The sequence below is a fragment of the Capricornis sumatraensis genome, chromosome 12 (genome assembly GCF_032405125.1).
Source record: "Capricornis sumatraensis isolate serow.1 chromosome 12, serow.2, whole genome shotgun sequence".
Taxonomy (NCBI): Eukaryota; Metazoa; Chordata; class Mammalia; order Artiodactyla; family Bovidae; genus Capricornis; species Capricornis sumatraensis.
Window position 1 is genome coordinate 60,342,288 of NC_091080.1, and position 12,712 is coordinate 60,354,999.

The 12,712-nt window shown below is 39.4% G+C and overlaps 1 protein-coding gene across 1 annotated transcript in view; it reads left to right on the forward strand.

Moving 5' to 3' along the window:
* Positions 1 to 2,630: 2,630 nt before the first annotated feature.
* Positions 2,631 to 12,712, forward strand: part of LMO7 (LIM domain 7) — a 104,224-nt gene continuing 94,142 nt past the window's right edge. The window contains exons 1-2 of the mRNA XM_068984293.1: positions 2,631 to 2,714; positions 3,227 to 3,333. Of these exons, the coding sequence (XP_068840394.1) occupies positions 2,631 to 2,714; positions 3,227 to 3,333 (191 nt within the window). The remainder of the gene's footprint in view (positions 2,715 to 3,226; positions 3,334 to 12,712) is intronic.

Genomic DNA, 12,712 nt, shown 5'->3' on the forward strand with positions numbered 1-12,712 from the left:
TATAATTTATTCAAGACTAAGGGGGTGGAAAAGGGATTGAAGAGAATATGAAAATCTTCAGAAAAATAACCTTTTCTGTTTATATACTGTCTGGTTTTATTCATGTCATAGAAAAATTTTAAACTAAGACGAGCTATTGCAGATTTTCAGGGATCATTTATTTGTTTCTATTTTTGTGAAGCTACTTTGGGTCCTCATGGGGTAGGAATTGCAGTTATTTAGTTCAGGCTTTTGACTTGAGATTTTTATGCAAGTTACACTGTGAGATATTTGCATGCACGATTGAGCTAGGGGAGAGCTGGGCTTCCCTCCCCTTGCAAGAGAGGTGTTTTCCTTGGTAATGGGTTGGATGTATGCTCAGTGGTTCAGTCATGCCTGTCTTTGTGGCCCCATGAACTGTGGCCCACCAGGCTTCTCTGTCAATGAGGTTTACCAGGCAGGAATATGGAGTGGGTTGCCATGCTCTTCTCCAGGGGATCTTCCTAACCCAGGGATCAAACTCATCTCTCCTACATCTCCTGCAGTGGCAGGAAGATTTTTTACCACTGAGCCACCTGGGAAGCCTTTGGTGTAGTGGGTTTCAGATTCACAACTCACTCATTTCACCGATGAAGTGAATGGGGCCAGAAAGATTGATTAAGGTTTCTGAAAGCCACACAGTTGGTGAGTGGCAGAGCTGACTTGTGCTGGCCACCAGTTCAATGAGATAAGATTCATTTTAGGCTTGCCCTTTGTTTTAACTTGCATTTATCTTTACTAGTTTCAAGGGAAAATGATTCCACTAAATAGTGACTAAATCCTTCTCTTTTAATATGTTGAGCTGGGTGTGGCTTCTTGATGTTTCAACAGACATGAAAATTTTATTTAATAATTTTGTCTCTCCCCTTAGGCAACTCTCTGCCTAGGTCCTTTGAAATTACAAAAACTAAATTACCAGCGGGCTCAAGTCCAGCAAGCACAATGTAGGTTACAATTCTGATCTTCATACAACCTGTTCCTGCTGCATAGGCCATTTGAGACTTTGTTCATAAAAAAAATTTTTTTTTAAACGTGAGCATCACTGAACTGTTTAAAAGATTCTGCTTTTTAATGTAAAGGCTTTACTTAGAACCAGAATTTGATCATATTTATTGTATGTTTTTTCTTTGTCTCCAACGAAATATAGTCCCTTTTGTTTTTAAGTGGTTTCTTTCTAAATATTTGGGTGGGTTTTGAGGTATGTGTGGCTTTATCTGTTTTTTACCACTCTGTCAACTGGATGAATGCTATTATGTTTTTATAAAATATGTGAAGAATTGTTTTGGCTGTCAGCTCAATGTGTTTACTTCCAATTTAACTTATTATTTTTTTTTTATAACATTCAGAAGCAAATTGAATTTGTGGGAAGACTCCTAGTGAATTATTTTTCCTTTTTGAAGTGAGATTTACTTCTGTAGGGGCTTTCCTGTGTGACTCATAGTAAAGAATCTGCCTGCAATGCAGGAGACCTGGGTTTGATCCCTGGGTTGGGACGCTCCCCTGGAGAAGGGAATGGCTACCCACTCCAGTATTCTTGTCTGGGGAATTCCATGGATAGAGGAGCCTGGCAGGCTACAGTTCATAGAGTCACAAAGAGTCAGACAAGACTGAGACACTAACACCCCCCCCCCCCCAAATCATTTGTTCTTGTCTGCTTCTCTGAGGATCAGTTTTAGAACCAGTAATTTGAATTGTTTGGTAATTAGATTGTATAGGTTTTAAAAGTTATGTGAATGTAACGTAATAATCACTTTTGCCCCCTTGGTATGTTGCCAATACATTACTATTAACAACCTTCCCCACCGCCCCTGCCCCGGCCAAAGTCAGATTGAATGCCTTCCATTGAGCTGTTCAACTTTTGAATTAAGTTCCTTTAATCTTTGACCTCTTATTTAAAATGAATCATGGATTGCAGCCTTCAGCTAGGTCATTCACGCTGCCTTTTACTGATAATACACTAGAATAATTTCCTGCCATTACAAACAGGTTTTTTTTTTTTTTTAATACTGTCCCCTGAGTTCCCTAACAGCACTGCCTTCCTCTGCCATACGTTTGTTCCCCTTTCCCTAAATCCCCTCACTCTTCAAGAATCCAAGCTATTGAATGTAGCCTCTTCACTGTCCTCCATTCCCTGTCTATGATTCCCCGCTCCTCTGCCATCCTGGCCTGCCTTCCCAACATGGGAAAGAGTAACTGCCGGTCTCCACGTGGCAGCTCCTCTTGGGAGCTGCCTCCCTTACAGTTCCCTCATGACCACCTGTCAGGGAGGGCAGAGAGGTCTTAGGAGGCCAATCTCTTGCTGCCTGAGAACCTAACAAATCCGAGGTGGAGAGTCCCATGGCCGCAGCCCAAGTTCAACCCCATCAAGGGTTTTCTTTCTCGATGCAGAGTACAGACAGAAGCTCCAGCCAGTTCTGCTCGACCAGCGTGTGTCCCTGTTGTTAGTGTGGGTGTGGCCGTTGACGTGAACCAGAAGCCTGGGTCTGTGAATGGAGGATTTGAGTTTTGAAATTAGATAGGAGGGCCACCGAGATTTTCAGGTTGCGGAGGCAACTCCTGAGGCAGGTGCAGGGCGTGAGGAAGGACCACACCTCGACCCTGCGGCTCAGCCAATGAACACTAGGCTTCTCCCGGGTCCTAGAGTGCGGTTTCTCTGTCTGTCAAGAGCCGGCTCAGCAACCAAACCCAGATTCCAGGTGTGGTATTCCACAGTCGTTCTGTAATTTGTAATCATAGAAACAGAATGTTCCTCCTCTCCCTTCCTCCCTGCCAACAGTTTCTGGGTGGGTGAATGTCAGTAGCTGGAGTTATTTTTAAAGAGGAGAGGTGAAGCTTGTCGTGCAAAGCTGGGAAGAGGGCGTTTGTTTGCAGAGCAGACCTGACATCAAAGTGTAGGTTACTGCTCGGTGGCCAGGCACTTGTCCTCTAACAGGTAATGTTTAACGTGCCAGTCACAAAGATCACAGGAACGGCATATGCCTGGCATCAGAGAACACTGCCGTTTATGCTCCGGAAAACTGAAAGGCTGTACATGCCCACAGATTAGTATAATTTTTTTTTAAATACGTGAATGCATTGGCCTTTCTTCCTCCTTTTTTTTTGCCAGCTATAATTGGACTTTGACGCTGGGAAGTTATATCATAAAAATTGGTAACCTTTGTCTGAGAGAGAGCTCAGCTAAGCAGTCACTTTCCACTTCTTTTCACAGGATAATATAAACGTTTTTTTGAAAGCTTGTGAACAGATTGGATTGAAAGAAGCCCAGCTTTTCCATCCTGGGGATCTACAGGATTTATCAAATCGAGTCACTGTCAAGTAAGTTTCACTGGTTTATTATATGTTGTTTTTATTTTTTAGGGCTTGTAGCTGGTGTGAATAATTTCTGAGAGTTCTTCTAACTGAAAAATCACCTCCTTGTCTTCCTCTGTTTGTATTCCAAACCAAACCATTTAAGAAATAGCTTTGTGAGTGTGAAGCTGTCTGTAATTGAGACCATGATATGTTATTATTTTAAATCTCTATATTAACCGAAATGGTGGTTTGTATTTTAATGCCTGTCTAACATGGTTGTGTTTGGTTGCTAATAGTGAGGAGGCTTATTATATTTATAAAGAAAATGGAGAGGTTATAGTCTAGTTTACAGAGTGAAAACAATTATTTGAAATTAAGACATAATTGCTAACATAAAAATGAGAGTGGGATAGTTAGAAAAGAGACAATATTTGGAAAGCAGCAGCGCCTGGGACCAACATGCAACACTGAAGAATTTTGTCAATTGTGTCTGATTTCTAAAAATGAACTTTTTTACCCACTCTTTCAATAGTATGGATGAGAAAGTGAAAGTGGGGATGTGTGTGAAAATGTGCGCAGGTGTTTGTGTTGTGTTTTAGATGGAAAATGCTGTTTATGTGTGAGTATATGGTTTCAGGAATCTGGTTTTAAACTCTTGTAAGATTTTTTTCTTATAAATCTAAATTTGCTTTCAGTGAATCAGAATAAGCTTGTGTTACTAGATAAGTATGACAGGAAGATGATTTAATTCTGTAATAATGACTTCCTCCTTATCGTGGCTCTTAAACCTCATTAGCATTTTTTCCAAGGGGAAAAACAAACACCTTTATTCTATCTATAGAAATCATAGAAATGGAAAAATTAGCTTTTACCAATTCAGAGTTGAGTTTGAATGGTTAGTAGCCCTGTTGTGAGAGCTTTAAAGTTATTAAAAAACTGTCTGCAAAATATTAAATATGACCAATTTTTTTCCTAAAGAAGAATAACCCCATCTATAAGTATCTTTTATAGTATATATTGTCTCTTAGCAGCATAAGCTAAAAATCCGGGTAGGATTAATCTTTTAAAAGCAACGATATATTTTTTAAATGAACAGGCCATTTTGCATCTATGTGCTTCTAGTTCTGTTGATTAAGCATTTCTAAACGGCACAGCAGTAATAATGTACATAGCAAGGAAGTCTGTTGGGATTTCTCACTAACTCGAAGACTGTGGAGAGATCCTAAGTTTCATCGTCAAACTGGCACGTTTACTTCTGCAGTATTTGAGGTCATGTTTAATTTCCGTGAACAATAACTATATAGATGAATTTATTTTTCCTAATCGCCTTTCTCTCATAACACCTATCAGATGGGCAGAGACATTTTTGATTCTGAAAGTGTTTTTCTTCCGTTGTTGCCGTCCATGAAGAAGAAATGTCTTTCCCTCTCAAAATCATACTGTTTTGAACCTCTGTAGCCAATGTTCAAGTAGGCTGTGGGACTAAGTCAAACATGTTTGTTGGCTTCTAATTTCAAAAGTGCCCTGAGCAAGACTTGCCTGCAGCCTGTCTCATGAGACGCCACCTCTAAAGTGTTAAGGCAAAATCAGTATCTGGGCTCAGCCTTCAGTGAAATTAAATTACTGACAAACTGAAACCGAGAGGTCACATAGTTACAGCCATAGTAGGAAGTATGCAGCACAACTTGTTTCAGTGGAAACTGCAAGTCTATAAAAGCAAGAGGTGTCCAAGGAGTCCTAGCGAGAAGGCCTGTGTGGGGAGCTCGACTTTGAATTAAGAGCATCGCCCCTGACAGTGCCGTGCTGTTGGACCGAAGAGCACAAGGGTCAACCGTGGGCCTGCTGCAAAGGAAGCGAAGGGTGGAAACCTGAGAAAGCTGGCGAATGGCTCATCTAAACGTGTTGGTCAGAGCTCCTATGCCCTGAGATAGCATTTGTATAAAAGGAAGCAGGTGTGTAGGAAAGCAAATAATTCCTTACGAAACAGTAATTAATGCGTTTCTCTTTAGTTTCAGTTCTTATGTAACGTGGCAGCTTCTGTAGGTCAAAGATTTTGTCCTATACTGACTGTAGATTAAAGGACTTGGTGTTGGTTAGACTAGTGGTGCTCAACTGGGGGCATTTTTGCTCCCCAGGGGACGTTTGATGACGTTTGGGCTTCCCTGATGGTTCACATGGTAAAGAAGCCGCCTGCAATGCAGGAGACCTGGGTTCGATCCCAGGTTTGGGAAGATCCCCTGGAAGGGGGCATGGCAACCCAATTTAGGATTCTTGTTTGGAGAATCCCATGGACAGAGGAGCCTGGCAGGCTATAGTCCATAAGGTCACAAAGAGTAGGACACGACTGAACGACTAAGCATGGCACAGGGGATACTTCTGGTTGTTATAGCTGTGAGGTGGGTGCTGTTGCCACCTAGGGGGTCAGAGATGCTGCTAAATACCCTTTAGTTAACAAGACAGGCCCCATAACAAAGAATTTCTGATCCCAAATATCAGTAGTGCTGAGGTTGAGAGGCCCTGATTTAGAATTTGTAGATTTTTACGCCAGTAAGGTAATTGTACGGCAGGAAGGATAAACTTTCAATTCAGCTGAAATATTACTTTACTTATGAATATAATGACAGGTATTTCTGTGTTAGTACATTTGTTTATTTAAAGGAAAGGTTTGTTGAAATTGGACCATGCAGTACTTGGACATTATCTTGCTCTTCTGCATACATTAAAATTAACAAGAATGTGGCAAACTATTTATTATTTTAAATGCTCTATCAAAATTCAACCCCTAAGATACTGCATTCACAGTTCACAGACCTGTTGTCGGTCTTGCTGCAAGTATAATCTAAGATACATGTTTGCAGGACATACTGAGAGCAGATAGGAAAGGACAGTCCATACCTACATGTTGGCAAAGGTGAGAGTTTTTTTGTGTGTGTTAGTGGACAATAGTGATTAACAGCATAGATGATGTACAGAGCCTAGGAGAGTTGTGTGTAGTAAGAATGAGTGGCAGGAACAGAAGCAGTTGAAGACTCATTGCTGTTAAATAACTTCACTTCAATAATCTGAACCTAACTACAAATCTTATTTTCCCATAATTTGAGATATACTGTTTAATTTGTAATAATTCTCACTAGTCAAACAAGCTAGGGTACTCTCTATATTTCTTTAATCATACTTATTAATTTCTTAATTGAGTTATCTTATTTGAAGGAAGTAATAGTTTGAATTTTCCAAATATGTTTGAATTACTCCACTTATTTTGGGGCAACATACATGCCAAAGTCAGTTGATACTTTTAATTTTGACGTTACTGACTTGGATGGATAGGGTCTGTCTTCACTTCTTTTTCTCCCCAAGTATAGTAGGCAAACTGATGACTTATCCGTGATGGTAGATGGAGATTGAACCTATCCTAGCTGAGATGTGTAGTGAGGCCATGAAATTTAGCTTCTCCACCAATGATTAACTGCGTTGTGTTGTTAACCATTTCCAAGCTATCCATACTGAGCTTAGAAACACACATAATCTGCAGAGAAGAGAGGGTATGACCCCCACAGAGCCATCTCTGCACACTTTCTATAAAAGTCCTCCTGAAGGGCAAGCACAGTGACGGGAGGCATGCCACACACACTGGAGAGTGCCTACAGCAGATGCCGTGGGCTGTGTGGTAGCATCTGGACATTAAGAGCCAAAGAGAGATCACTCATTGTGGAGAGCACCTCAGCACCGTAGCCCCTACGTCCTAGATTGTAGGAGCTAAAGCTGTCAGAAAGGTAGGGTTGAACATTAAAGGTTTTAATTTTGTGTCTAGCAGTTTGACTCCAACTATGTCCTGTATCTAAACCATTGGTCTAACCAAATTCCATATTGAAATTTTTAAAACTGAGAATTGGAACAGATTGTAAATGTTTTTTTTTTTTTTTTTCTTTCTGCCCCCCTTACCATTCCAACCCAGTTTTTCACACTTCCTTAGATACATTCTGTTCATAATACAGTTAGAAGATGGCGAAGCTTTGGAACATAATATTTTAGTCATGCAAAAAAAAAAAGTATATTTTGGTATACACTCTTATTTAGGACATTGATATGTTAGGTCTAAAATGTGGCTTGAAATGTTACTGAGTTTTTTTTTTTTTTTTAAGACCTGTTTATCAAGTGGAGGGTGGAGAAATCAAGAATCTGTTATTTTTACATGTGCTAGTTGCCAAAGGAACAGTAGCTGGAAGCAAGATTAGTGTTAGCATATTTCCCTTGTGAAAATAGAGGAGGCTCAGAATGATATTTTAGGGATTTAACTGTTCTCTAAAGCTTCAAAAGGGTGCTTGATTTTGCAGCAATACTGTAAAGTCATGTCTTAGGAATCAAGTTCCCAGATGTCTCTTTTATAGTCTGCCAAATTGGACTTGAGATGAATGTGTATGTGTATTTATTTAAAGTTTTTATTCATGTAAGTAAAAATATACCTACTTTGAATTGTAAAATTCTCAACTTTTTCTGATTTAAACCTGGTTTTACTACTTTTCTGGGGCTGTGTCTTTCAAATGGGTGTCTCAATATCTTAATCTATTAAAAAAAAAAAAAAAGGAAAAAAGCAACCTTAATGGTATCCAAACTTGGATCTGTAACTTGAGCATGGAGACTTCCACCTGTCGATTCATGTCACTATTTAAAAATGTTCCCTCTCTTCCTACCAAGTAGTTAGAATAAAACAGAAAGGAAGTTTACTGCAGTGTACACATCTCTATCCCATTCATTCTCTGGTGTTAGGTAGTTTCTGAAAGGGGGACAATTGATTCTTTTGTATTGCCAATGTCCTGTTTAAGGCTAGCAGCAAAAATACATAGTCACATTTTCAAATGATCTTTGATTGCAAAGTTTGAATATCTAATATTCTGCTTAGTCACACACAGTGCTGGAATATGAGTTGCAGGGGCAAACTATAGAATAACTGAAGTTGTATCTGGTATTTGTTTCTTTCCATCTCTGGTTCTTAATTTATTCCTTTGATAGATCAACATGTCTTCTGGATTTCAAATCTCTTCCCTCAGCTCCTCACTCCCTCAAATCCAGAATGCCATGGAGCTTGATTCTGTCTTGGCTTCCTGTATGAGACTTCATGTTGTAGAATTTTATGGCTAGGATCTTTATCTTCAAAAGTAACCCATCCTAAATTCATGGCTCCAAAGAATCTCACTTGGTAGCTCATCTTGATTAGCAGTTGTCTTGAGTCAGTTCATGGGAGGATGGTCAAATTTGCTTCCGCAATCAGATCACATTTGTTTTATAACCTGGTCCTCCAAAGGGTTAGACCAAAGATATATTTTTGTTGAAGAGATTCTTCTTTCACCTAATTATCTGTAGGACTGCCTGTATAGAATTAATCAAATGTTTACAGCAACATGCACTGTAATATCTGTAGTCCTGTCAGTCATTTTTGAAAATGAGAGCTTCACCAGTCACTAGAGATGTTAAGCGCGTGTTTCCCTCAGTTTTCATGCTATAACCTGGTCTGATTTAACTGATGATTGGCGTGAAGCATGTACATGAAAGGTACATGTGCTTACACACTTTCTGGAGCTACAGAGGAGAAAGTAGCAGTTACTCCAGTAAGGGGAAATTTTGGTTTCATTCACTTGCCAGTCCTACAACAAGCATTGATTCAGTATCTTCTCTGTGGCTGGTACTTGTGTGCATGCTCAGTTGCTCAGTCCTGTCTGAGTCTTTGTGGCTCCATGGGCTGTAGCCCACCAGGCTCCTCTGTCCATGGGAGTCTCTAGGCAAGAATACTGGAGCAGGTTACCGTGCCTTCCTCCAGGGAACCTTCCGACCCAGGGATCGAACCTGCATCTCCTACGTCTCCTACATTGCAGGTGCATTCTTTACCCACTGAGTCACCTGGGAAGCCTGGCCGGTACTTATACAGACATAAATAAAGTGGAGACATGCCCTTAGAGGGGTTCACATTATAAGCAAAGGAATGTCCTCATGAGTTCAGTTAGAATACATTGTGTTGAATGCACAGGGCTCCCTGGAACTATAGAGATGAATAGTTATTTCCACTTTTCAATCAAGAAACACATCTCATTGAAGGTGATGTTGATTTCTAATCTGGGCTTTCAAAGTATTTTTTGTTTTTACCTAGATCTAGTTTTCCTTAGACTTGAGACTATTTGAGGGCAGAGATAATGCCTTACTTACTCCCTTTAATCTCCTTATTTGAATGCTTAATGCTTATTTGAGAATCAGATTTTAATTATGAACATGTCCTGGAAATCTTAAAACCAGGCTTTGATGATGAGAACTGAATTTTTCTTAGCTAAGTCTTCCTCATCTTTCAAAATTGCAAAGCAGATCTGGCAAAGCAGTCACTAAACTTTTGAGATGAATTACCTTTTATTTATCATTCCAGAATATTACAACATAATTTCAAACTTATATAGTTTAAAAGAAGTATATGTATTTCCTCTCAGTTGTGTGAGTAAAACCAAAATTGGGATTTTGGACCATGTGCTTTCCAAAGTATTTGGTGGAATTTTAATTCTTATGCTGATGTCAAATGATAAATACTAATATTGTTTTTTCTGACATTTGAGAGCTGTTCCATGCTTATATTTATATGAAGGTTTAGAAACATTTCAATGTTTTCATATCGTCACCACTCTAAATGCGTGCTTAAGACTTGGTGGAAAAAGATAGTGGTTACATAGGTAGTTTTGATATCTTATGGAAGTTCAAGGGTCAGGAATAGAAATTTTTAAAAGCAGAAATCAATAGTGGAGGTAACTTACGAGAAGTCATTGAAGTTACTTTAATGAGAAGCTTTACCACCGAGTTTGCAATAAGCCTTGTTTCTTCCAAAGTCAAGCTATCTGCCTTGGTACCTCTTACCTTTGCCTAGCATTTAACGTCAAGGCCAATGTGAAAAACGTCACAAATTACCTTTGACTCTGGCATAATAAAAAGCCATCTGAAGAATAGGAGCACACAGAAACATGAAGATTTCTTGGCAGTTCATTTGAATTGTTTCTAACATACCCCAGGCTGAGTTTCTTTCTTACCCCAGATGGAACAGAAGTTCAGTTGAAGTTCATCAGTTCTCATGAATAGATAATCATCTTAGACAAAAGCAGGAATTTAGGTGCCTGCCATGGTTTTAATCCCATCCCATTCAGTCACCAGGGCTTCCCTGGTGGCTCAGATGGTAAAGAATCCACCTGCAGTGCGGGAGACCTGGGTTTGATCCCTGGGTTGGGAAGATCCCCTGGAGGAGGGCATGGGAACCTGCTCCAGTATTCTTGCCTGGAGAACCCCCATGGAGAGAGGAGCCTGGCGGGCTGCAGTCCCTGGGGTTGCAAAGAGTCAGATGAGACTAAGCACACAGCACATTTAGTCACCTGGTGGCTGAATGACTTTAGACAGGTTACTTTTCCTCCCTGTGATCACTTTCCTTTTTAGTGAACAAGACAAATGAAATTGCTAATATCCTGGAGCTTACCAAATAATACTGTTTGAGGAATAGTCCTATCCCGCAAGGACACTGTAGTGATTTTCATAAATCACGTATGTAAAGTGTATAGTGCTTCACACATAGTAGTAGTCAGTAAACGGTATTGAATTATCAATTGTGATCATTTTCATAATTCGGATTCTTGATCCGATGAAGATATGTATGCCTTGTAAAAGAACATAGAGGGAAAAATCTGGTCTTCAGGTACTAAAATTGTGATGACTAGCTGTAGGTTCATTGCTTTTTTAATGAGAGTTTTGGCCATTTTAGACTTATCCCTTCTTTCAATTAGTAGATGTTAAAACATGTTTTTCTGACATTTATGTTTAGTCAACTTTGTACAGTCTGTTTTGTTAGAATAGCAAAGCTGGAAACCAGAGAACAATATATCTAAGTTATTTACTCTTGCTCCTGTTTATATGAAATTGACATAATTTTATTAACTTTCTGAGACTTCAAAAAGTTTTCTGTGTATATTTTGAAATATTAAAATGTTTTAGTTTGATTTGGATTTTTCTTAAAAAGTTTGTATTTTCATATTTAAGCAAAAAAATGATAAAACCACAAGCTGTCTATAACACAAATCCAAGTCCAAAATTTTACTTTATTTACTAGTTTAATTTTTTCATCCCATTTTTCCTTTTTGTCTGTGAAAATCATGTTTTGGTCATTGGGAGAAGAGAGGTGGTTGTCGTTTGGATAGGCAAGATCAGATGCTATTCTCTAAAAGAGATTTTGTGTAAATCTCTTTAATTCTCTAAATTTTTAAAATTCTCTAATTCTCTAAAATTTTGTTGGGTTTATGAAGTTTTTAGGGGGGAAGATAAGTGTTTATACTGTTTACAGAACTCAAATGCACACTGCAGTCATGTTTTCACTCAGAAATCTTGGTTGCTCCTTTTGGGCCTCTCCCATCTGTCCATGAAAAGGCTACTGTACTAATAGCTAAAGGTCTTGATTATATTATCTAAAATATTTATAGTTTTAACCTGGGCACAAAAAAGTCATAAATAGCAATAGCCACTATTTGTGAGGTCATGAAGTGAAGTGAAGTGAAAGTCGCTTAGTCGTGTCTGACTCTTTGCAGCCCCATGGACTGTAGCCTGCCAGGCTCCTCTGTCCATGGAATTCTCCAGGCCAGAATACTGGAATGGGTTGCCTATCCCTTCGCCAGTGTATCTTCCCAACCCAGGAATCGAACTGGGGTATGCTGTTTTGCAGGTGGATTCTTTACCAACTGAGCTATCAGGGAAGCCCCATGAGGTTAAACCTTGGTTACTATTTACTTCCAGTCGTACATGGTGAAATGTGTCAAGAAAGTAGGAAGTATACCTTCATGTTGAGGCTTTAACATAAATGTTATAACTTGATTTTTTTTAAATGAAGACTGTTGTTATCAAATGTTGAATGGGTATAAAAGTTGTATATTGACCACTTACTGGTTATTTTAAAGAGTTTAGATAAATGGAGTAGTTACATTTTAGGGGTAATTGCCCTGGTATAATTTGTCATGCTGAGCAGACATCCCAGGTGGGATTGGCTACTGATGAACTGTGTTTCCGTTTTTCAGAGATACACCTTCTGAGGATCCCTACTGAACTGGGAGGCAGGGTGATGGTCACTTTCTCTTAAGAGCTTAATAGCATCACTTTAGACACTATTGACCAAATATTTGCAGTAAACTTAACATGTTCCAAAACTGTTGCTGTTGTTATTCAGTTGCTCAACTGTGTCTGACTCTGAGACTCCATGGACTGCCCCAGGCTTCCCTGCCTTCCCATGCCAGACTTCCCTGTTTTTCACTATATCGCAGTTTGCTCAAACTCATGTCCATTGAGTCAGTGATGCCATCCAACCATCTTATTCTCTGTCGACCCATTCTCCTCCTGCCCTCAA